The sequence below is a fragment of the Camelus ferus genome, chromosome 2 (assembly GCF_009834535.1).
Source record: "Camelus ferus isolate YT-003-E chromosome 2, BCGSAC_Cfer_1.0, whole genome shotgun sequence".
Lineage (NCBI taxonomy): Eukaryota > Metazoa > Chordata > Mammalia > Artiodactyla > Camelidae > Camelus > Camelus ferus.
This window is the reverse complement of record NC_045697.1, coordinates 4,183,073-4,208,525: the sequence shown is the minus strand read 5'-3', so window position 1 is coordinate 4,208,525 and position 25,453 is coordinate 4,183,073. Positions and strand designations below refer to the sequence as shown.

The 25,453-nt window shown below is 51.4% G+C and overlaps 1 protein-coding gene across 3 annotated transcripts in view; it reads right to left on the bottom strand.

Annotated features, from left to right (window-relative positions):
- The window catches only part of PPP2R2C (protein phosphatase 2 regulatory subunit Bgamma), a 131,413-nt gene that overhangs the window by 96,032 nt on the left and 9,928 nt on the right, over positions 1-25,453 (bottom strand). The window contains exon 1 of one of the 3 annotated variants that reach the window (XM_032493679.1): positions 1,010-1,510. The exons of the other annotated variants lie outside the window; for them this stretch is intronic. Within the exon in view, the coding sequence (XP_032349570.1) occupies positions 1,010-1,016 (7 nt within the window). The 5' untranslated portion in view covers positions 1,017-1,510. Of the gene's footprint in view, positions 1-1,009; positions 1,511-25,453 lie in introns of those variants that run through there. 3 annotated transcript variants of the gene reach the window in all.

The following is a 25,453-nucleotide window of genomic DNA, read 5'->3' as shown; positions in this document are numbered from 1 at the left end:
ACAGTCCAAAAAGTGAGACAGGTCTTATGATACAGGGTGTGAGTGAGGGACAGTTCTTTCAGCCTTTACTTTTTTCTGGGCAAAGATCAGAGGCCTCAGACCTGCACCCACACAGAGCCTCTATTTCCCACTCTGTCTCCCCAGGAGATGCATCTAGAAACTATGGTTTGTGTATATAAGTTCGTGTCCAGCCCAGATTCTTCTATTTTCACTTTGTTTAAAACTAGAGCTGATGGATGAATGGAAAATGTAATTTTATACACACACACACAAATACATACACATAGAGAGCGGGGTGAGTGGAGAGGGAAGGAGGGAGATACAATGGAATATTACTCAGCCATAAAAAAGAAACCCTTGTCATTTTTGACAACATGGATGGAATTTGAAGGCAATAAAGCTAAGTGAAATAAGTCAGACAGAGAAAGACAAATACTGTATAATCCTTATATGTGGAATCTAAAAAAAAATCCCCACTGAGAGATACAAAGAACCAACTGGTGGTCACCAGAGACAGAGGGTCAGAGGTGGGCAAAATGGATGAAGTGGTTCAAGGGTACAAACCTCCAGCTGGAAAAGAAATAAGCCACGGGAATGTAATGTATAGCATGGTGATGATCGTTAATAATACTGGAAAGTTGCTAAGAGAGTAGTTCTTACAAGTTCCCACTCGTTACAGGAAAAAAAGTGTAAAACTACATGTGATGACGTATGTTAACTAGACTTAACGTACTAATCGTTTCCCAGTGTAGACAAATATTGAATCATTACATTAAATACCTGAAACAGATAAAAGATATGTCGATTATACCTCAATTAAACACAAACCCCTGGACATGGGAGGGCTCCCACGGCAGCGGATGCATGAAAGGGGCGGTAGGTTTTGCCTTCTGCCCCCACCACCCGGAGTACAGAGAACTCGGCCCTCTCGCTCCGTCTGAGCCCTTCTGCAGCCGGGCACTTTCTCTCCCTCTGGACTCTCCCTGCACCCATCTTGACTTCTACTGACCTTCCATGTACGAGGTTCCAGATGCTATGGTTTCATCAAAGACATTTGCATTTCTATTTGTTGCTTCAGGATCATTTCTAAAAGGAGAAAAGGAAAATGCTGTCCTAACTCTGTCGTTTTACAGCTGGACTTCCCTGAGCCAGCCTTGGAACTTGGGCCATTCGGGCTCCGGACCCAGAATGTTTTCCTGGCCCCACAACAGCTCCATGATACAGACCAAGGCCAGCACACGTTTCCTCTAAAGGACCAGGCAGGAAACATTGTAGGCTTCACAGGCCTCACTGTCTCTGTCACAACCACTCAGCTCTGCTCCTGCAACATGAAAGCGTCCACAGACAATCTCTGAAACAACTGGTGTGGCCACGTTCCACCTGAACTTCATCTACAAAAACGGGAGGCAGTTCGACGTGCCACAATTTGCCAACCTCTCATATAGACTACAAGGCAGAGGTCACAAATGTGGCTGCAAATGCCCAAGCTGTCTCTGGGCAACTCAGCCCACAGCTGGGCTTCTGTCCAAATGTTTAAAAACTTCTCGGGGAACGTTTAAAAATGGAACGATTTGATATGCAAACCCGATTTTCTTTTTTCTTTTCAGAAACTGTGAAGAGCCAGCCATTCTAGGGTCCCACAGGCTACGCTCGCCAGCACGCCACAGTCCCCAGCGCTCCCTGATGCCTGGACGTCACTTTGCCACTGCTGGCATCACACTGCACTGTATTCCTTACACATTTTGTACTTTATTCATGGACATACCCACCTGGGTTCTTTGGGCATCCAGTTTAAGGGTCACCAAGGTGAAGGACAAACCTGCTACATTTCCTCAAAAAAGCCAGTAAAGTGCTAGGCCTGGCTGTCAAGAAATACTTTGGCATTGCTCCAAAGTAAATTACATCTCTGGCCTAAAGCCGTCCTACGCCGTGCGCAACAGGAGATCTGAGATGTTCGGGCTGGAAAACCTCCTGTGTCCATCAGGCCCGACTCCTCCCTTCTAAATGGGGAAGTGGGGCCGAGTGTGGAGCATGACCTGAGCAGAGCCAGCGGAAGCTGGGGACAGAGCTCTCACCAAACGTCCCCTCTGTCATTTATAAATCTGCTGGACCCCTTTCTTCAAAACTGCACTCGATCTGGGCAAAGAGGAGAAGCAGAAGGAGCCATGTCTCTCTCCATCTGTCTTCTATGTTTACCTAAAGGTATTCGTAAAGACTCATAAATATGCCCAGGAACTTAGAGCACAAAAGCTCAGCCTCCGAAGGTGCGCGTCACCCTCCCCCAGCCCCCCCCCCCAGCAGAAACAGCAGGTGCTGTCACTCAGGCTGTGAGAGCATCTCCTTCACCACCTCAACGCCGTCCCACCTCCGCTGTCTGCTCTTTCATACTGTGTCCTTTGAATCCTCACAACAACCCTGAACTGATAAACTGCCTTTTGTGTAAGTGAACTGTGGTCTCCTGCCTGCACAAGTCAGTTTTCTCACCCTAACAGAACCACGGACCGTTGGAAGGGAGCGGGTAGAAATATTGTGGCTAGTTTTTCTTCTTTCAAGCGTCTGGACCACGTGGCTCTGCTGCTGGTTTAGCTGCAGGTCCACCAGGTTTTCTGGAAGCGCGCTTCACGGGTTGATGCCGGAATTCTCATAAACCTCTCTTTCCCATCCTTTTTCAGCCCAGGCAACTGGATTAACAGTCCTGAGTCACAGCCCTGTCACAGCCGTATCCAGCCTGCATTTAATCATGCTGCTTTGCCATTGTCTGGCCCGTTCTGCTACAACCACTGCTTTTGCAAAGCAAATTAGGTCATACACGATTCACAAACAGGAGAATGATGTTGGGATAATGTGAAAGTCAGATTGGTTCAAACACGATTCGTCTTGGTGTGTTAACGTTCTGTGCCAGCCAGTGGAAGCAGCTGAACACGAAATACCGCGACGGCTGAACGCAGGAGCTGCCGAGGAACGTGGCACGAGACACCACGCCTTCACCTCACTCTTCCTTGTGGCTCTGTCTGGAAGTGTTCAGTGGGCGAGTCTCTCTTCTGAACTTGGGACTTGTTTCCATCTGTACTTCAGGCTCCCTTCCTGAAAGCCCTTCTATCAAACAACCTTCACTTATTGTTTCCAACATAAAATTGTATAACTGCTGGAATATTTATTTATTAGGAGTTTAACATTTTTTTCTGCCTTTTTTTTAAGAGCTGTGCTAGATATTTATAGGATTGTTACTATTTTTGTAGTGTTGGTTAACCGTGGCATGGGTTTCCAGTGGTCTGCCCCCACCGTATCCCGCCCATCAGCCTGGATGTTGGTAAGCATGCAGTTTTGCAGATCAAGAGGTTTCTCAGGAATGCATACATCCTGCTTGTGCAGAAACACCTGCACTTACCTTCATAGTTACTTTTTATTTTTGGCCTGATTTGCTGGTCTTCCAAGTATAATGGAGGGCCAATTAATAATAATAAAAATGATAATAATAATAATAATAATAATCCTGAAGTACAATCAGTTACATTGTGTCAATCTCTGGTGTACAGCGTAATGTCCCAGTCATGCATATATATACACATATATTCATTCTCATAATCTTTTTCCTTAAAGGTTATTACAAGATACCAAACATAGTTCCCTGTGCTATACAGAACAAATTTGTTTTTTATCTATTTTTATGTATAGTAGTTAATATTTGCAAATCTCAAACTCCCAGATTTATCCCTTCCCATCCCCTTCCCACCCCACCACTGGGTAGCCATAAGATCGTTTACTATGTCTGTGAGTCAGTTTCTGTTTTGTAAATAAGTTCATTTGTGTCCTCTTTTTTTTTTTTTTTTGAGTCCATATACGAGTGACATCATATGGAATTTTCCTTTCTCATTCTGGCTTATTTCACTTAGAATTATGATCTCTAGGTCCCTCCATGTTGCTGCAAATGGCATCATTTTATTCTTTTTTATGGCTGAGTAGTATTCCATTGTATAAATGTACCACAACTTCTTTATCCAGTCATCTGTCGATGGACATTTGGGTTGTCCATCAACATCCATGGACAATGTCCATCAACAGAGGGCCAATTTTTAAAGAAAAACAGTAAGTGAATAACAATGAGTGGTATCCAGGTGGTCCCTGACCCAACTGAGGGAGTAGAAATTTGACATAGTGTGACACAGTGACAGAGCAAACATCATACGTGATGAGGTCAGTCAGAGGACCTCAGAACACGTACGGCAGATTACACGTGGACAAGGGATCCCTTCACACGGAAGCCCCCCACCCAGCCAGGGATGTGGTGAGAACTCCATAAATGGTGTTTGTTACTATTCCTGCCATACCAATTTCTAGAAAAGGCAAGAATGGAATAAACAGGATGTTTCCCCTTAGAAACAGGCAGAAGAGCCCATGGTGACATTCATGTGCAAAAGCAGTTCAAACAAATCTGCTTTCCATTAACCCTTCATAAGCGGTGGTTTGCAGTATCAGCAGAAATGACTAATTACTCTAGTCTGAAGCCTAAAAAGGTAAAGAATAAGATTTATTATAAATGCAAGGGTGTGCACTCGTGTAGAAATGACTTGTTCTGCATTTTTGTGACGTGCACTGATTTATGGCACGACATTCATACAGAGCTGCCTTTTCTGTTTCTAACGCTCTAAATGAGACATGAATTAAAACGAAAATTAGAACTCTAACTTTAGCGTGATTCAAAATAGCTCATTTCCATCCCAGAAGAGCAGAGATGAAAAGTATCCTTCTTCTCAATTTTCTTCTAAATTAGGAGTGCGTGATCTGGGTTGATGAACGCTTCTGGTCACAACCGGGTCCTGTGCACGCTCCCCTCCCCTGCAAAGTCTGCAAGTCTCCCCACTGACCCCTGCCTCCAGGCTCCTCTGCCTTGTTCAGTCTCCCCTCCAGGCCCAGAGAGATCTTCCTAAATTGAAAATCTGACTCTCATACTTCAGGTTCAATACCTCTGTGGGACAGCTATACCTCCAGGTCATGTCCAAGTGCCTTGGTACACTTCTCAGGGTCCTTAATAGCCAAATCCACACTTCCAGCCCTATCATGGCCAGCTTGAGCTTAAATCACACCTTGCTATTTGCCGTTCCTCGTGCACACAGTGCTAGCTCACAGTTTTAGGGGCCAGCACCTCTATTCAGCCTGCCCTCTATTTTCACGTCACTGCCTGGAAAACTCTTGCTAGTCTCTTAAGTACAGCTCAAGGAGCACTACCCCACCATTGTCCATCCCTCCATCACTAAGGAGAGGGCTCACAGCCCTGTGGTCCCTTCTTTCCTAGAGCTTGTGAAGATAACACTGTGGTTACTGTGGTTGTCTCTGTCCAACTGTCCTTCCCTCTACAGCCACTTCCCCAGGGCATGACCATGGGGATCTAGCCATCTCCAGGTCCCCAGTGCATAGCATGGGGTCAGCTAACAGCTGGAAAGCAATCCACATAGATAAGTGGACAGACAGATGGACTGGTGAGCAAATGCCCCTCAGATTCATTTTCTGGGAAGTCCTCAGAAAAGAGTATCCACCTTTAGAGCTTCATGCCTGAACAGCCCTATGTCCTGGCAAACTCAGGCTGGAACCCAGTCTCATAAGCAGGAAAGCAGAAACAGGGAGCCCAGAGTCCTGTCAGGCTGTCCTCCTGGGCCAAGGGTTTGCAGGGTGGGTATGGGGAGGACAGATCAGCAACTCCCAGGCACCACAGCACTGACCAGAGGACGGCCTGGCTCTGGATGTAACATGCGGAATTCTTTACACCCCGCTGTGGTCCCTGGGGCCCAGCCAGTGGGGTGACCCAAGGCAGTACTTGGGTGCTTCCCCGGCGCTGTCCATGGTGCTGACTTCCAGGCTCTGGTTCAGCCCAGGGCCTCAGAAATTCCCTCCTCATCTGGCACTGTCTCAGAGTCTTCTGGCACAGTTGACAGCCACTGCCTAGGTCCTGTCTCAAGGTATGTCCCGGAACTTCCTTTTGAATGAGTACTTTGGTCTTTTCGCTTCCCTGTACTAGGTTGGACCCTGAAGCAAGGATTTGAGAGGAAGTGATTAGGAAGTGGTCCCAGGAAAAACTAGAAAGGGTGTGGGGAGTGGGGCCAGGATGGAAAGGAGGCCAAGAGGGGAGTGTGACCAAGGAAAGTCTCAAGGAGGGTGACTTTGGTTCAGTCTTGTGGGGATCTCTGGGGCCTGTGTAGGTCCAAGTGCCTCGATACACTTCTCAGGGTCCTTAATAGCCAAATCCACACTTCCAGCCCTATCATGGCCAGCTTGAGCTTAAATCACACCTTGCTATTTGCCGTTCCTCGTGCACACAGTGCTAGCTCACAGTTTTAGGGGCCAGTAACTCTATTCAGCCTGCCCTTTGTTTTCACATCACTGTCTGGAAAACTGCTAATCTCTTAAGTACAGCTCAAGGAGCACTACCCCACCATTGTCCATCCCTCCATCACTAAGGAGAGGGCTCACAGCCACCTGTCAGGGTGTCCCTGATCAGGAGTGAGGGGTCTGGGGTATTTGTGCCACCTCACCTGTCAAACTGGGTGCGGGGTTTCCCTCAGAGGACACAGCTTCCCAGGACCTCCCTCCACAGGCAAAGGGGGCTCTAGCAGCCTGAGGGAGAGCCAGATGCAGGGGTCCTTTGCATAAACACAGTACAAGGGTCTGAAGGGCATGGGCAGAGGCTGGGTGACCTCGGTCACAGACCCCACCTCCAACCTCCTCATCCTCAAGCCCTTTTCCACACTGACACCACAGTGATCACAACAGTGGTCCTTCTTGACCCAACTCTGGTCTCTCGCTCAGCTCAAAGCCCTGCCTGACCCCACTGGCTGCAGGGAAGGTCCAGGCTCCTCAGCCTGCCCTTCAAGGCTTCCACGACCTGCACCCTGACTCCCACCTTGGACTTTACATTTCTGCTCAGTGGAGGCCCTGAAGTCCCCCAACACACACTTTCTCACTGCCTGGCCTCTATTCAGGCTGTGATCTCTTGCTGGAGAGTCCTCCCAGGGATGCTCCCCTGGCTTATGGTCCGGGCATCACCCTCTGCCCTGCAGCTATATGACCCACCCAGCCCACCTGGGTCCCTGCACCTTGCTTATGTCTCAACCTCCATCCCTTAGCCCGGGCCTCTGCTCCCCTCGTCACCATCCCAAGAGGAGGAAAGGAATGTCAGGAGTGAACTGGGAATGTAATAAAGAGTGATGTCGTGGAAAGAGAGGGGATGGGGCCCCCACCCACATGAGATGATGGCAGCATCTGGCACTGTGCGTCTCAGGGCACGGACACAGCCCCTGAGTCTCAGTATGTGCACCTGCGGGGGTGTAGAGCTCAGCAGTAGAGCGCATGCCTAGCAGCACAAGGTCCTGGTTCAACCCCCGTACCTCCATTTAAATAAATAAATAAATAAATAAATAAATAAATAAATAAATAAATAAATAAAAGAATCTCTTTAAAAATCTTCATCTGTAACTTGGGGTCACAGACCTTCCTCTTAGCGCTACCATCAGAAATAAGTGCCTGGTGCATGCAGCTCTCAGCCAAATGTGGTTCCCTCCCTCTCCATCCTACTGCCTCCCTGCGCATCTCACAGGCCATGGCAGAAGCCACTGACCACCTGGTCAGACCAGCACAAGGCCCATCTGAGCCAAACACTGACTGTGGGTGGGAGAAGCCAGCTGGCCAAGATGACCACCTCACTCTCGGATGCATCCTGTTCCTTGAGCCACGGAGCCCAGGCTGTCACATTCTGATTTGACTCAGAAGGCTGTGACATGTGGCATCTTGGCATGCAATGAAACCGCCAGCGGCTTGGGCGGATCCAGGGCAAGGAGGCCACCAGTCTGTCTAACAGGCCATCTCCCAGGCTGGTTCCCAGCACCTGGCCTGCCACTCCCGGCCATCTGCCCTCGCCAGCAGAAGCCCTATGCTCCCCTCCAGGCCTCAGGCTGCAGGTGATTCTCCTGCCTGGGGTGAGAGTTGGGGAGGGGAGCGTCAACCCACTCGGAGCCCACACCAGGAAGCTGAGCCTACCCTCAGCCGCAGCCCCTGGGCAATGATGCTCTGCTGACCATTCAGCTCAGTTCAGTTCAGGCCACATCAGGCCCCACTGTGCACCAAAAACAGCACACGGCCCAGGTGGGCTGGAGAGAGAACACAGTGACTATGATTATGACCACCGCGATGATCAGAGCCGCCCCTGGCTGTGGCTTGAGCACTCACTAAGTGTTTTATATGAATTAACTCATTGAAGCTTCCCACAACCCCAGGGCCTGAGTTAGTTTTATTGTCTCCATTTTACAGATGAAAAAACAGAGACAGAGAGATTAAGCAGCTCACCCCAGGCCACAAGCTGTGAGAGCAGTGGGCTGTGGAGGCACACACTCTGTCTGACTCCAGCATCCAGCTCCCACTGCTGCCCCGAGCGCCCAGCAGCTGCCAGCTGCGCAGCTGGGCCCAGCGCAGCCCCACGATGTGCTCGGGGTCCCCAGAATTTGTCCAAGGGAGGCACTGGTAGTCTTTTGACCACAGCTGAGGAGACTGAGGCTCAGAGAATTTGCATGACTTGCCCAAGGCCACGTGGAGGACTTGGCCTTGAGTCTGCTGGGCTCTGAAGCCCACACTCTGAATCCCCATGCTTGTCGGCCTCCTTGCCTGGTTACCAACATGCCTCAACCATTTCCACACACCGTGACCTCCGGCATCCTGGAGAACAAAGCCCTATAGTGCCCCCAACTTTCTAAACTTCCGGGAGGTATGAGGCCCCCCAGCAGCCACTTGCAGGACTAATTCTGTGCGTGCTCCTGCCTGTTCAGCCTCTACAGGATCAGTGCCATCTCTCAAAACTGAATTTGGCTTCTCCATCTTCTACTGATTTTATTGCAAAAGTTTTTATGGGCAAAGGTATCTCTGACATACACAGGTTGCCCTCCAGACCAAACCGTTCCTCCCGGCTGTCCGACACTGCAGCAGGAAGCAGTCCAAACTGGCATGCAAGAGCCCAGGGACACCCAGGGGCCCCGGGGTCGTCAGGCACGGTGAGGGGAGCCAGCTTACTCCCGCGTGAGTCACCCCCTATTTGTGGATGTTTCCCGCAAGTCACCGCAACACGTGGCTGGAACAGTGACTGTGACCCTCAGCAGCCTGGTGGCAAGAACAGGAGCTAAAAGGTCAGGAAGTCCTGAGTTCAAACCCCACCCTGCCACTTCCTGGCCGTGTGACCTTCCCCGGTGACTCAGCCACTCTGGGCCTCTTGTTCCTGGTCTGTATAAACACCGTGGCAATGCCCGGCGTGTAGCGCTATAAAGAGGCTCTGGAAGATGCTGGGGGCTGGGCAAGTGTATTCCCTCCCCACTCCACCCCTAGCAGTCCTTGCAGACCATCTGGCCCAAGGGATGCAAACAGATGGCTCCTGGGTGCATCGCACCCGGCTGCCTCGCTCGGCCCACGCAGCCTTGAAGGCAGTGTGACGAGGCCGGGGTTATTTCAGCCCAACACAACAGCAGCACAAGCCACCGTCCCTGGTCACGTATGTGAGCTGCCTGCAGCCCTTTGCCAATGATCGGGACCCAAACACCTGACCATAAAAAGACAGGGATTGTGCATTTCAGAGGTTTTTTTCTAACTGGGGGTGCGGTGAGGGCTTCGTTTCTTCACTTCTTTGAGTGCAAGGAAGCTGCACATGGAAGGAGAATCATGGTGCAAAAAGACAAAAACGTCTCTGTGCTTCTGAGCGAGGACTAGCCGGGCAGATGGTCTGCACCCAGCAGTTTCTGCTGTGACATATTCTGATGACCCTGCATAAGTCAGAGAATGTCCACTAGGCTGGGAGGTAGGCCGCAAGGAGCACTCCTGTGCGGTACCTTCACATCCATGGCCTGGTAGCTTCAAAAACCTCTCCTGAAGCCTTTTCAGGGTGACTCCCAGTAATCTCTCTGTAACACCTAAGAATATTCCAGAATATTCCAGTGTTCGCTGCCTAGGTGAGATATGACACACTGGGATCATTTGCACGTCTGCACCAGCAACCATGCACTTAATTAATCCGACTGGAACCAATTTAGAGGGACTTAATTAAATTTGCAAAAAACAGCATGGCAGAGGAAGTTCAGCCTGTTCACCTGTTAACCAAATATTCAAAGAACAAGTGAGGTGACGGCTCATCTCCTACAAAAGCGCAGCTTCGTAAATAGGCTGGTGAGATTGTAGTTTCAGAAAAACGGAGTTCTAAATGTACAACTGTCACCAACCCAAGCGGCTCAGCGGCCTTTCTGAGCATCAAGGCTCCTGCTCGCTCCAGACGTTCTCACCTTGACGCGATGTTCCCAGGGAAGCCCTCATGTGTCCCAGAACCTGAAGCAGGAGTAGCAGACCTGCCACCCCTGAGGGGACACGAGGGCTCAAGCCCAGCGGAGGGGACTGCGCCAGATGCTCCCCAAGGACCACACCCCGGCCCCGAGAGCCAGTGTTTCCTGGGCGTGGGTTCTGCCACCTCCAGGCTGCGGAGCTCCAGGCACATTCCCTGACCTCTCTGCACCTCAGCTTCCTCACCTGTGACAAGTCAATGATGACGGACCTACCCTACAGGGACATGATGAAGATCAAGGTAAAGTGCTCGGAACAGTACTTGACCTGTAGGAGTGCCCAGAAAATGTTAGTTACTATCCTGAGGAGTCTGTGCCGCAACTTCAAACCCAACCCCGCCCCCACCCCGGGCCAAAAGGACAGAGTTCCCCCACCCCACCCAAACTCCCACCAAGCACGACTTGACTTGGAAGAGCAGGGGACATTACTTCCCCAGCCCCACCCCTGAGTTGAGACTAATTTTCGCCTCAATGTGGTCTTAACCCACCCCCACTGCCAGGCCTGGCAACCAGTCCACTGGGAAGCAACTGGACCTTTGCAAAGAGCACCGGAGTTGGAGTCAGACCTGGGCTTGAGTCCCAGATCTACCTCTTCCCAGGAGTGAGCAAAGATCATGCCGCCTTCCTGAGCCTCAGTTTCCTCATCTGTAAAATGGAAATTAATACCACCCACCTTGTGGGACTAACGTAAGGATCAACGAAAACTTGTCCACCAGCCATAAGCCCCGTGGCCATGGAAATACTGATGACACCTTCTCATCGCCCCTCATCAGCCATCTGTGAGGCAGGCAGGGCAGGCAACCATGTTCCCATTAATCAGATGAGAAAGGTGAGGCTCAGAGAGGTCATGCAGTCCACGTCAGCCATCTCTCATTGAGCAAAAGGTTCTGCTGGTGAAAAAAACAAACCTGCTGGATAAAGGAGTGAGTGGATGAATGCACCAGGGCTGCAGGAGACAACTAAGGGGTGCATGGATTTATCCAGGCAACAGCTGATTAACGGGCTCAAAGCACCGAGGCCCTGCCAAGAGAATGCTGGAGAACTGTGCTGGCTGCAGCTCAAGACCCGCCGGAGGAAAGGGAGCTGCAGGCGAGGGCCAGTTCCGGAGGTCCCCGGGAGCCAGCCTGGGTCTCGTATACAGGAGCCTTGGGGGCCTGGGTGGGCAGTGCCGGTGGGCTTACACTCACTGGCCGAGGAGAACGTGGAGCGGGGAGCCCGTGACTCCCAGCCAGAGGCCTAAGAGGTGCAGGAAAGGTCCTGGCAGAGGCCCCCACACCCATCAGTGGGGGACATGCAGCCCTGGCAACTCCCACTACACAAGAGCACAGAGGAGCCGCCTACTCTCCGTTTCCATGGGAATCCCCTTGAAATAACCCTCCAACGGCTGTTGTTCTTCTCTGCGGAGGAAGAGCTCAGGGTAAATGTGATGGAGGGAGGCGGGCACTCATCGACACCCAGGATGCCATGGAAATTTCAAGGCCCAGCCCCACACCACCCACCCCCTCTCACCAGCAGAGATGACCAGGGCCCTGGGGCAGGCTTCGCCTTCACTCCCGCCTCTGTGGGGGCACCACGACTGTTTTCTTGATAACTGAACGACAAGGAGGAAATTGGCGATCGCATCTAAAACAACACCCATCTTTCTTGGAAAAGGCTCCCTGCTGGCCAAGAAGGCCCGGGTGCACAGGGACACGGCCTGGGATCAAATCCTGCAGCATGACCTGGAAGAGCCCCTGACCTTAGAGCCCCCTTTTCCCCTTTTCTCAAGTGTCCATGGTGAGAGCAAAGGGATACAGAAGCCCTGCACATCCTGCAACTCCGAAGTCACTGGCTCCCTACCCCCGAGTGCAATGGGGATGCGTTTGCCTTATTATCCTAAAAAATTCTGGAAAAGTTCTCTGGTCCTGAAGCAAGAATCTGTTGAGGTCTCCTGGAGGCAGGAGGGTGGCAGGCTCCCTGCATGCCCTTGTGGGACGTGGTGGCTGTCACACACAGAGAAGAGCAGGCATGGCTCAGCGGGGTCTCCAAAGGCTACCAGCTCCTGAGAAGGGTCATTCCTGCAAGTGTTTACTGGGCACTTTGCACCAGACCTGTTTGCAGCCCTCTGCACCCATTTTCCACATAGTTCTCACAGCCACCCTCCGATTTGAGACCTGTTATTCCTGCTTCGCAGACAGGAACACTGAGGCCCCAGAGGTCACCTGGAGAGGGGAGGCCAGCTAGAACCCAGGCCCTGGTCTCCCAAGGATAGCAGGTGGCCCTCGTAACGGTCACCCTGGGACCACCCTGCCCTGCCTGGGTCCCCCCTGCCCTGCCTGGGCCGACCCACCCTACTGAGCTCCAAGCTTCAGAGCTGAAAGCCCAGGCTCAGGTCCCAAGAGGACCCTCAGGGTGGGGCCCTCCGAGGCTGCTGCTCCATGTCCCTGTCCCTTTTGAGTCTGATCACTCTGCCCCTCCCCCAGTCCCATGGCCACTCGGCCCTCCCATCACACCACCTGACTCCTGCTGACCCACAGGTCGGCAAGTCGGGGCCATGGAAGCCAAGTGACTCTCCCCAGGGCCTTCAGCTGGGACTCCTGGAGCAGGGCCACAGATGGAAACTGCCACTTCCAAGCCCCTTTCCTCTGTGCCTGGCTGGCCCCTCAGAGCTGCAGACAAGCAAAGGGACCACAAGGCAATGGTTGTGACCCCAAAGGGACATGCTGCAGTAAGAGGCGACTGCATGAAGGAGGGGAAGACCATTCACTGGTTAACCCAGAAAGTCTCAGTTAGCCCAGGGCAGTGGGCCAGGGGGACCCCGGCAGGTAACAGAGATGTCCCAGATGATGACCCCTCCAGCAGAGAGCCCCTTGCAGCCCCCGCTGACCTCCCTGCACTTGGCCTTAAATCAACCAGCCAACCTCCATCCCTGAGAGGTGTCCCTGCAGAACCCTGGCCAGGCTCTAGTGACCAAGCACACCTGAGGGCGGGGACAGGACACGGCCCTCCACTCAGCGTCTTCCCACACGGGCAGCCGGGAGCGCAGTGGACGCCCGAGAATGTTTCCGAAGGATAGACTCTGAGTGGGGTAGAGAGCCCCACACCCTGGTGCCAGCGAGGACTGGGGCGACTGGCACCACACACTTGGCTACATTAATCGGAATAAAAATACACACACCCTTTGACCCTCCAATACCCACCTGTGGGAATGAATCCTCAGATACGTGGCGCAAGCTTTCACCTGTAGGATCACGTGAAATGGAGGAAAAATAAAAACTAGACACAACCTAAAGTCTCTCTATAGGTGACTGTTTAACCAGCTGTCCCCCATTCCTGCAATGAGGTCTGTGCGGCCGTGAAAGACAGCAGGGCAAGACACCACGAGGTCCTACTGCGGAGCACAGGGAACTCTGTTCAACACCTTGTAACAGCCTGTCATGGAAAAGACTATGAAAAGGAATATATATAAGTAACTAACACAACACTGTAAACTGACTGCACTTCAATGATAATTAAAAAAAAAAAAGAGAGAGAGAAAACAGAGCAAGCTCTGTGTGCCAATTCAGAAACAACCACAGCTTCACGTTACACCACTGCCCTGCTCTAATATTTGCTACCATAAGAATACATGGCTTTGATTTTTAATAATAAATGATGTTTGATTTTGACTATAAAAGCCACTGCTAATAAAATTTCACTAAGTGTATACTGGAGAGGAACGAAAATACAGAGCTGCACAGATGGGAGGCATTCGACCCCGCGGCCCCCTGCCCTGAGCTGGCCCCGTGCCCCTCCGCTGCCCCGCCCTGCACCTCCATGGGGAGGGGCTCCCCCGTCAGGACATCCAGCCCCCGCGCACGGCAGGGTGAGGTGCACAGCGCGGACAGGAGAACGACAGATTCGGCAGGGACGTGGATCTCTAAGTCCTGGAACCCCAGTCACCTAAGCCCCTGCCTGAGAGCTCTGGAAAACGGGCTGTCTCCCACAGGGCCTGTCCTGAGAGACCAGAATCTTCTTTTCTGCTTTCACCAGATGCCAAATGCTGGGGGAGAAAAAGCTGGTCCTAATCATGGGAATGGGGCTCCCAGGGCCAGCGAGGAATGAAAAGAGGCTGATCCCAACCTGCGCACAGAGGCACCCAGCAGGGCTTCCGAGCTGAGTTTCTGTAGGATCCACCTTCATTTTCTTTCATTGCGTTGCCCGTCCTAGATGGCCCTGAGGGGTGGAGCTTCCCGCAGCAGCAAAATCAGCTCCAGGTGATGCAAGGTGTGGTGGAAATGGCATTTGCTATGGAATCAGGCAAAGCTGGGTCTGAACCCCATTCCCACCTCCCTGCTGGCTGTGCAACCCAGGGCTGGAAGCCTGACCTCTCTGAGCCTGTGTTCTTACCTACAGAATGGAGTGGGTGGTACCAGCACTAACTGCAGAAGGCTATTGAGATAAGGATCGAGGTGCCTTGGACCAGTATCCAGCTCTAGAAACACTGGCTTCCCCATGCCTGCATCAACACCCCCATTTTAAATCTGAACAAAGGCTCTGTCTCTTACTTTATTGGGCAAATGGCTACCCAGTTCTTCATCTGGGTCAGAGACAGATCAAGCAACGGTTCAGCTGCACTCTCAAAGCCGGCCAAGTGCTTGAAGGAAAACGCCAGATGATTCGCACAGTGGGTCAGCTCAGGGGATTCCGGCCCTTCAGCATCCCAGCCAATAAAGACGGAAGGCTGATGGCAGAGCTGGCCAACGAACCCACCAGCCACCCTGGACACGGTACCCAACCCAGAGCCCCGGGTATAAGGAGATCCGTGCAGACCTGAGCGAGGGCTGAATGGGCATCTGCAGGCCTAGGTTCGAATCCCAGCCTGCTCACTCAGAAGCTGTGAAGCCCCAGCCCCCATTTCCCTGTATGTCAATTGGAGATAACAATTCCACATTCCACAGGGCGGGGTGCCGGGGGCCTTGAACTGGGCCTGCCTCTGCCTCCCCTTCACACTGACTCATGCCTGCTGACCCTTGGAACCCTCTTCCCATCTCCTCCGATTCCAGCTCCTCCTTTAGATCCTAGAACTTGCTCAGGGCCCTGTCTCTCCCATATCCCCAACACCAGTCTCAACACCTGCACAAAGCAGGCACTGCGAGAGACATGCTGAATGATGTCACTACTTTCAGGAAGCCTTCCCTGACTTCCCACCACCCCGGCCACACTGGGCAGCCCACCCAGCCCCTAGGCTTCTCCGCACCACAGTCCCAGTACCCCCGTCGTCATCTCGTCTGTTTTGGGGACTCCTTGGGGCACAGATCTTGCCAGCCATATCCAGGGCCACATCCCCCACTCCCAGCGAAGCACTTGACACACAGCATGTGCTCAGTAAATTGCAGGCCGTCTGGGGGAACCAACGCGCAAAGATGGCTGCACCTCTAACGTACATTCTCTCAAACCCACCGGGGTCCCCCCGTCCTACACGGCCAGGCCTCTCTGCCTGGCTAAGTTCTCCTCTTCTGGGTGGTTCCTCTCCTAAACATCCCGTGCTTCCCAGCTAAACCCAGCTTCTCACTGCAACAAATTCCATCTACAACGCGAACACTGAAGGTGCCTTCTCTTCCGTTTCCTAGATTTTCCATGTTCTCTGCAAAGGACAGGTATCGCCTCTGTTGAGAGGGTGGGAACGGGCAGGCCAGCTGGGGTGCAGGCCCCTTTGTTCCTTTTCTGTGAGCAGCCCTGGAGAAGGGGTCTCGGGTTATAAATCCAGCTGAGCCTGTTTTATGGAGAAGGTGCTGCACTGCTGATAGGTTTTTATAGCTGCCCGGTTACAAAGCCAAAGCATAATGAATTCTCAGCCACCTCCCGGGGCCTCAGCTGTCCCACGCCCGCCGCCAGGTTGGGGTGACCAGGCGGGGGGAGGAGAAAGGATGTTTTCTCCTTTGTGCCCCCCCCACCCCCAAATACCCTTCACCCTGCCCCTCTGGCCCCAGTCTGCCGAGGGATTTGGATTGCTCTGGGGGCCCGATCAACAGTACCCCTGTTCCTGTCCATGTGTGAGATTCCCCAGAAGGGGAGAGAGGAGTCAGGCGCATAAAGTCAAGCTCAGCAGAACCCTGAATCCAGGGAAAGGCCCTCCCGGGGAGGACGGGGCGCAAGCCCTAATGCGAGTGGGACTCGCTACCCTGGAACCCAGAAGTGGCCTCACACATGGCGCAGGCAGCACTGACCCAGCCCAGGCCTGTACTTGTCACAACGTGTCCCAAGCCCACAAACCAGAGGGCCCCCGGCCCCCAGCCCCCGCCCAGGAGGAGCCTGTGACAGTGAGGGTAGAGGGGGTCAGGAAGAGCCCTCCCCCAGAACGAGGGCCCCCAGCAACCTGCACATGTGACGGGAGGGACCAGGTCCCACTGCTCATCCAACATTGTTGAAAAAACAGACCTGTGCCTCCCTTACATGTATAAATGGATCCAGCCATCTCCTGCTGGCCTGGGGGCCACCTGTCCCTTCAGAATGACTTGCACGTCCTCCAATGACACTCCCAGCATGTGAACATGGGGCTTTAATTCTCAGGGCACAGCTGGCTCTCCCTCACTTCGCAGCTTCACTCTCGTCCCATCTCAGTCCTCCTGGATCGTCCCCCGGGGTCTTCATGGGACCCGGCTCCGGGGGTGTGGGCCTCATGCCCCAGCCCACCTCCGCCTACAGATGCCTTCGTTTCAGAGAACACACTGGCATCTGTGCGTCAAGGCAGAATCTTCATCCCACAAACGAGAAAACTGAGGCCCAGGGAGGACACACGGCTTCCCCAGCATCACACAGCCAGTCATCGGCAAGGCCTGGCCGTGCACAGGGGTCTCCAGGCCCAGCGCCATCACCCGTCATCACACACAGCCCCTTACAAGGATGCCACTCCAACCCCTGAGTTTTTAGCCACTGCCCCAGTTTATCACCTGCCATCCAACTGTCCCCATATGGACACACATATGTAGCCAGAAGTGCCCCAGTTTGGAGTGATGAAAATTGGGTCACTCGTAGGGAAGGTGCCAGAACAAGGCATGCCTGTGGTTCACACGGTGGATCATGGGAGCTCCCAGCTCCAACAAAGGCTCCCAAGCCTGGGGCTCAGGAGCTCCCTGGAAGCAAAGTCATCAACCGAGTGCTTGGCATGAGGCCATGTGGGACCTGGGGGCCCTGCTGTCCCGCCTGATGTCCTGGCCCGACGGTCTCCTGGAGACGCAATTCACCCTCTGGCCCAGCGCTGATCATGACCCTCTTGGAACATCTTGGGACTGCAGGAGACCGCAGGGCTGAGCTGGCCATGCTGCCGCCCCTGCATGCTCGCTGCCCACTGCCTGCATGGGCTGCCCACACCCCCATGCCCAGCTCCAGCTCCTCATGGCCACACTACAGGATGCCCTTGGTGGTTAAAGGGTGGGGCTGGGATTGAGGTGGGTCAGAGCTGAAGGTCAAGGCCCTCAGAACCACCCTGGAGCATCCTTCCCTGGGATGCTGACAAGTGTGGACGGGCTGAGCGTGGCTCCCTTCACTTGGGGTTCCACTGCTCAGTGGGAAGACGAGATCAGATGGGACCGTTCTGAGTATCAGGTGCACCTAACATGTCATCTCAGCCCGCCCTTGAAGAGACCCCCAAGAGTCCTCTGGCCCTGTTTTACAGCAGAAGATACAGAGGCACAATAGGGGCCACGGCAGGTCAACTGTACACAGGCAGTGGACGCAGAAGAAGGCTGGCCCCAGGGTGACCCAATCCTTCTCTGTGTCCTTCCACTCTGCAGATGCAAAAGCACCAAGGACCAAAAGCATGGAGGGAGGGGCCCTAAAGGGAAGGAGTGGAGTTTGAAGTCATTGGAAGGGCCCCAGTGTATGTACCCTAGCTCTGCCTCCTCCTGGCCAGGGGAAGTCTAACCTCTAGAACCCTCAGTTTCCTCATCTGTAAAATGGAGTGAACCATCATCACCTCTGGGGCTGTTCACAACTCAGTAAGATGAGGTGCAAAAAAGAAAATGCCCTGGTTGGCAGGAGTGGGTGGTGGATCTGCCCACGCCACGCTCCCTGGTGGGGCAGAGGAGGGCCTCTGGGAAGCCATCCACTCAGGAGCACGTGTGTGAGGAGGCGCAGGGCGGAGTCCTTCCCCACCACTGTCTCCTGCACAACAAGTCATCCTCGTGAGTTCGTCTTCTCCCCAGTGAACCTCAGGCTTTCAAAGATCTAACCTTCTCGCCAGCTGCACAACATGGATGAATCTAGAAGATATTATGCTCGGTGAAACAAGACACAAAAGACAAACAGTGTGCGACTGCACTTAGACGAGGTCCCTAGAAGACGCAAATTCACAGGGACAGGGAACAGCTTGGAGGTTTCCAGGAGTGGAGGGAGGGGCGTTACTGCTTAATGGGGACAGAGCTTCGGTCCAAGTAGTAAAAGCATCTTGGAGCTGGATAGTGGTGATGGTTGCCCGACATTATGAATGCAATTAATGCCACTGAATTGTACACTTCAAAATCGTTGGAATGAAAAACAAATAAATGAAATGATTAGAATGGCAAATTTCACGTTTTATATATATCTTACCACAATTTTTAAAAAATTGAGTAATATGCAAAAAAAAAAAACCCCACTGAGTTACACACTTTAAATGAGTGAATTGTATGGTATATGAATTATATCTTAATAAGGCTATTTTTTTTTTAAATTGAAGGTGTGAATCCTGGCTTCTGGGGCCTCTGATTGACCAGGGTCTGAGGGGGCAGGCTGAGCCCTTCCACAGCGGCCAAACCAAGGTGCCTGCCTGTCCCGTGACCTGCACCCTGGTGGGCAGAGACTCCTTCCTTAGCTTTGCAGATGCTCAAAGGAAAGGGGGCCCCCCACACTTACTCTGAAGCCGGGGGCCTGGGGGAGCCTCTAATGTGGCCCCCTCCCCATCCCCAGAAGAGAAGGGCCTGGAAGGGAGAGGCCATTGCCTGGGACTCACAGCAATGATTTTAGATGGTCCTAAGGTCCACCTCTCGGTCAGAACAAGACAGGAAGAGAGCCCTCGCTGTGAGACTTGGCACGTCCCTACCCCGAGTTTCTGGCTCCCTATCTGTTGAATGGGGACAATGACAGAGTCCGTCCCAGGGACAATGCTGGACATTGCCCACCCAGCCCAGAGCAGGCACATGTGCACTCCTGCCAAACAGCAGGGCGGCTCCCTTCCCTTCCATCACATTCACCCAAAGAACAGTCCCCGTCACCCAGGGGTAGATGCCACGAGGGCTGTGTCTGGGACCAGGCCACCAGACTGTGATGGTTTCTAATAAAACTGCATCCTCAAGGCTGCGCAAATAAGATGATCCGGGAGGTCGGCGTGTCCTTAGAGTCAAACCAAGCAGAAACGCCAGCCTGCTCACCGGCCCCTTCTGCAGCCCCCCCCACCCCCGCAGGGGGCTAGAGCAAGCCCAGCCCCAGCCTAGGCCATCGTCCCAGATGTGGGCGTCGCACTGCACACCTGCAGCGGGGGAGGGCTGGGAGGGGGTGACTGACAGGCTGCACCTCAACCCGACCCCCGTTTGTACTAGTAATTTCCGCCTGGTGCACATACACGGAGGCAGGTCTGCGGGAAATCTCGTCTGCCTCCTACAGAAAGCATTTACTCATCTCTTGTTTTCCGTATTTATCTTCTCCAGTTTCATCAAGTTATAACTGACATAGACCACTGGGTAAGTTGAAGGTACACAATGTGTTGATTTGATACATTCATATTGTTGCAAAATGATTACCACCATAGCTAACGCTTCCCTTCCATCAGATTCTTACCATTTCTTTCTTTGTGGTGCAAATTTTTAAGATCTACTTTCCTTGTAACTATATAATCAAATACATAATTTTTGATAATTAAAATTATCAAAATAAAAAGAATATGAAAATGAATATATGTATGCATATGCATGACCGGGACATTGTGCCGTACACCAGAAACTGACACATTATAACTGACTACATGTCAATAAAAATTTTGTTTTAATTAAAATTATCAAAATAATCAGGTCTATATAATTTTGTATATATACAAAATACATAATACAGTATTATTAACTACAGTCACCAGGCTTTAGATTATATTACATATTATAGATTATATTATATGATTTATAGATTATACATTGTATCCCCAGAATTTACTCTTCTTATAACTAGATGCTCTGACCAACATCCCTCGGTTTCCCTACTCCCAGTCCCTGGAAACTACCATTCTAGCCCCTGTTTCTCTGAGTTTGGCTTTTCGAGATTCCACATGTTAAGTGAGATCGCATGGTATTTGTCTTTCTGTCTGACTTCACTTCGCACGATGCCCTCAAGTTTCATCCACACTGTCGCAAACTCTGTGTTGAAATAAAGTTACAGGACGCCTTTCATATTTCTGAACAGAGAAATGGTCAGGAGGACAAGTCCTCTGCTTCCCCTGACTGGTCAGGAGGACACGGGAGACGCAGCAGCTCCAAGGTCAGACACAGCCACGTGCAGACCTTGGCTCAGCCGGCTGTCTGCAGCAGACCACACTCCTCAGAGGGGGTCACAGCACCGTCTCCCATCCCATCTGCTCTCCACACTGTGATGCTGCCTTTCCCAAATCCAAGGTTGGAATCTAACACCCCTTCAACCTGGGCCAGCCTGTGACTTGACTGAAAAAAGTCACACAACTGGTGAGTGAGACTCTGAGGTCAGCAGGTCAAGGTGCCGCACCTGGTCCCTGGGGTGCTTGATTTGGGAAAGACAGTCGCCACCCAAGGAGTCCCAGTGCCCTGAGACTGCCACGCAGGAGAGGTCACATCGATGGTCTCTGGGGAGCCCAGCCTCCCAGCCAGCCCCACCACACGCAAAACATGCGAGTAAAACCATCTGGGACCCTCCAGGCCAGCCCACCCATCAGCTTAGAAAGGAGACCCAGAAGCTGCCACGTACTATAGGTTTGCCCAAATTTCTGACCCACAGAAGCCAGGGGACGTAACAAAATGGCTGTCGTCCTAGGTCACTGAATTTACAGTGGTTTGTTACATAGTAATAGTAACCATGACACCACCATGTGACTTTGGGCGTGCGACCTGACCTCTCTGGGGTTCTGTTTCCTGGTCTATAAAAGGAGGTCATTCTCACCACCTCCCAGAGTGGGTATAAAGTTCCAGTGAGATCATGAAACATATGTCTCGTGACATTGTAGCAGTCAAGAAATGGTAGCCTCCCTCCCCATCACCATCATCATTATTTTATCACGAAGACAAAACAGTCGTACATGCGGAGAAAGGTTCACAGCACGACGATTCTGCTCCCGCACAGCCAAAACCCCACCACCCATCAGACACACATCATGAGACAGTGGACACAGCCGTAAGTCACCATGTCCTGGAGCTGAAATTGATTCTTTTTTTTTTTTAAAGCAAGAGAGACAGAGACTGATGGGTTTGCTGTGATCTATAGATTACTCCAAAGCTGTGTTACACATAAAGAATTACTCTTTTAAAGATCACTCATATGAAATTTTTTGGTAAATTTTATTTTCAGTTTAGTCAACATGATATTCGAATCTTAATTCAAGCCCGTTAGAAACACTCCTATCCTTTCACCAAGAAACTGCATTCCCAGATACCCAGAGGCGGGAAAAACCCGAAACACACGGAAATGGACGTTCCCAAGGGTGCGCTTCACATCTTTATATGAAAAACCCAAAGTTGGGAAAACGGTGTCCAAGAGTGGGAGGTCTCCCACCTCTACGGCCCTTTCTCACCTCCAAGCTCCTGTCCGTAACACCCCCCCCCTGCTGGGATGCCTCCTCCCCAGCTCCTGGCTGCCCTGCTGGGCCAGCTGAGCCGCTGCCCCGGACTCAGCCTCTCTGCCCATCTGCTCCCAGGCTGCGACAGGACCCACTGCATCCCAGCTCCCATCACACTGTATTACAGTCATCTGTTTATGTCTCCTTGGTTCCAGAGGTTCTCAAGGGAAGGGCTGGGACCTAGACCTCCTCTTTCTTGCATCCCCCTTTCCCACCCACATATCCGCTGCAGGCCATCAACCCCAGTCTGATGGATGAATCCATACGTAGTTATTGAATAAATAATTGTATCTACTACATGGATTATCATGCAGCCATTAAAACTGTTTACTTGGAGTATGTAATGATATGCGGGAATGTTTCAGCATGCTACATATTTTAAAAGAAAGAAAACTGTATTTACATTACAATCTTCAGTGGGGCAGTAGGAAAAAATAAAACAAAACTGGAACAATGTTTCTAGGGCAGTGGAACCGAGGATGTTACTTTTTCCCCTTCTTTATTCTACTTTTTGCATTTCCAAACGTTTCTGTAACTAGCTAAAACAGAAATAAAATTAAAATCTTACAAGGAGCATCTTAAGATTCATGCATATTAGCTCCCAGGCTAAGATGACGTGGCACACATTATGATGATGGATTTATATTTGCACAGCTTCAATAAAGAGTCTTACCTCTCCTTAGGGAAAATATTCAGGTTTTTTTAAAAATCACCTTTCACACTGAAAATCGAAGTAGGAACCACAATCATTCGGCCCCCGACTCCTTCAGCCAGTTCATTCCCTGATGGATTGTTCCCAAAGCAGGCAGGCTGGCTGGAGGTCTGCTGGGTGAACACAGTGGAGGGAAGGCGTGTGCCCCTCTCAGTGGTCCATTGGCTGCCTGGTCATTTCTGCAGGGAGGAATTTAAGTCACTCCATAGTTTCGAGCTGCCAATTTCAATAAGGAGGATATTGACTGGAATCCTCTAGCCACGGTTTAACGTCACCATGGCTTTGACGCGTGGAAGGGCCACATAGCGTAGACATGGCCCATTTGGCATGAGTGTGGGGAGTTCTCACACTGCACAACTGTGGGGGAGCCTAACAATGATTGTGTAAGCTGAAGCAAGTCACAGCAATCTAAATAATCAATGCAGAAATTACCAACGTCCATGACCTCTAAGAAGCTTTGTGAAGACATTATTGGTGGTTATAAGTGTACAGGGAATAAAAAACAGTAAAACTAATATTCTGTAAGTAATGGTTTTATAATTACATGGTCACTTGAAACATTAGACACACTGCGAATGCAAGTGTTTTCTTTCTTTTTAAAACATGTTATCAAGACTAGTTCCAACAGTGCTGGCTTCTTCTGCTTGTTGGATGACTTAACGACACTGGGCAAACATCTTTCCGTGCCTTGGAGAATTGCCTTTCTAAGTTTAGATAGGCTTCCAAGATTCTATCCTCTGCACTTTCAACATTGTGAAATATTGCCGAGTTCCCTTAACACGAAGTGTGTTGCCAGCGTCACTCCCTCCGGGACATCTTCTTCCTTTTGCCACAGGCACTTCCTCATTTACGTCGGTAGGTTCACCTTCTCTTGGGTCCCCCGGCTGAGTATCAGGGTGTCCGACAGCCACAGGTCCAACATCCCCAGGACCAGCGATTTCCCCTGTGACTCCTTTTACGTTCAGTGCTAATCCCCCTCCAGCACTATTGTTTTGTTGTTGTTTTGCTTACCACCATCTTTGGGGGCCAGTTCCCGCTTTTGACTGTCCATTTCTGTAAAACGTCACATGGGTTTACCGCCAGGAGACAAGGAGGCGACATCACTACCTTTTCCGCTGTGTGTGCATGAACTAACAGACACACAGGGACCAACCAGCAACAGACTCTGAAAGCAGCGACTTGGTCACAGATCACAATGCTCATCTGATTTACTTAGTGATTTGCGGACTGGAAAGTGACTGGCAAAGGTTGAACTTGATCAATTACTCAAGGCTACCATTCCGTGGTAGCTGAAATCTGGACTGTGTGGTTGGGGGACCGGCATTACTGAACTCAGTTGTGGTGACTGTAATCTGCACATACTGGAACCGTGGAAAGCAAAGACTGCCTACACTCAGGGAACTTGGCCAGGAGAGGCTAGGTAATTGGGAAAAAAAAAAAAAAGGACTGCTCTGGGGTCAGATTTGAAGATCTGTTCACTCATTCAACCATGCAAACACACATTTACCCAGCACCCAGTGGGTACCAGGTGGATACTGGGAGCTGAGCTGTGTACAGCGGAAGCAGGCATGCCCAAAAAAGGTATCCACTGATGTCGCATGGGACAGGACTCCGGGTCCTATGTTTCAGAAGGGCCAGGTTCTAGTCCTGTCTTAAGATCCGAGCTGAGTCACCTCCTGGCTGGGACTGGGAATTAGGGTTCTTGAGTTATAAGGAACAGAAATTGACACAAGCCATCATAAGCAACAAGGAAGTTACGGGAAGGTCCTGAGGGAGCCACAGAATCTAGAAGAGAGCGCAGCAGCTGGACACGGGGGCTCAGAAGGAGCAGGAAAGGAGCAGGACTGAGAATTCAATGTCGGGGAGCTATGACTACTCCAGTTACCAGTGCTGTGTATCATATCACCTCCAGACTCAATGGCTTCAAACAGAAACCATTTATTTGCTCACGAGTCTGCAATGTGGGCAGCTCTTGGTGGAGGTGGTGTGCACCGCTGGACCCCCCACCCAGCATCTCTGAGTTGATGAGGGATGAGAAGGGGTCCTGGAAGGAAAAAGGGGCACACCCAGGGGATTCCCGGGATCCAGGCAAACTTCCATCAGCCTCCAGTCCCATCAGGCAACTGGGATCTAGACAGGGATTAGGGCGACAATGAGGGTGATACCGCGATCCTTACAAAACAGTAACAAATATCTTCAGCAAATCAGTGGTCTGAGAATGGGATGGAGGACTGGTCTCGATCAGAGAAGACTTAAGAAACAGAACAACCAACACAGAGGCAGGACTTTAGACCCTGGGTCAAACCAACCAACCATAAAAAGACATTTTTAAGACAACTGGGGGCATCGCTAAGATGAACCAGAATTAATCAGTTTGTCTGTTTACTTATTTTTCTGTTGAAGTATAGTTGACCTACTCAGACAGACCACAGTTCAGATCAGAAGGAGTTAGCAGGCATTTTGTTAGGGGAGACAGTGGTGCTTGGTTATGTAAGAAATGCCCTCACCTTTCCGAGACGCCTACTGATGTCAGGGACAGGAGTCTGGAATTTGCTTAAAATTTCTTAAGCCAAAAGAATAGGAAAATAAATAAATAAA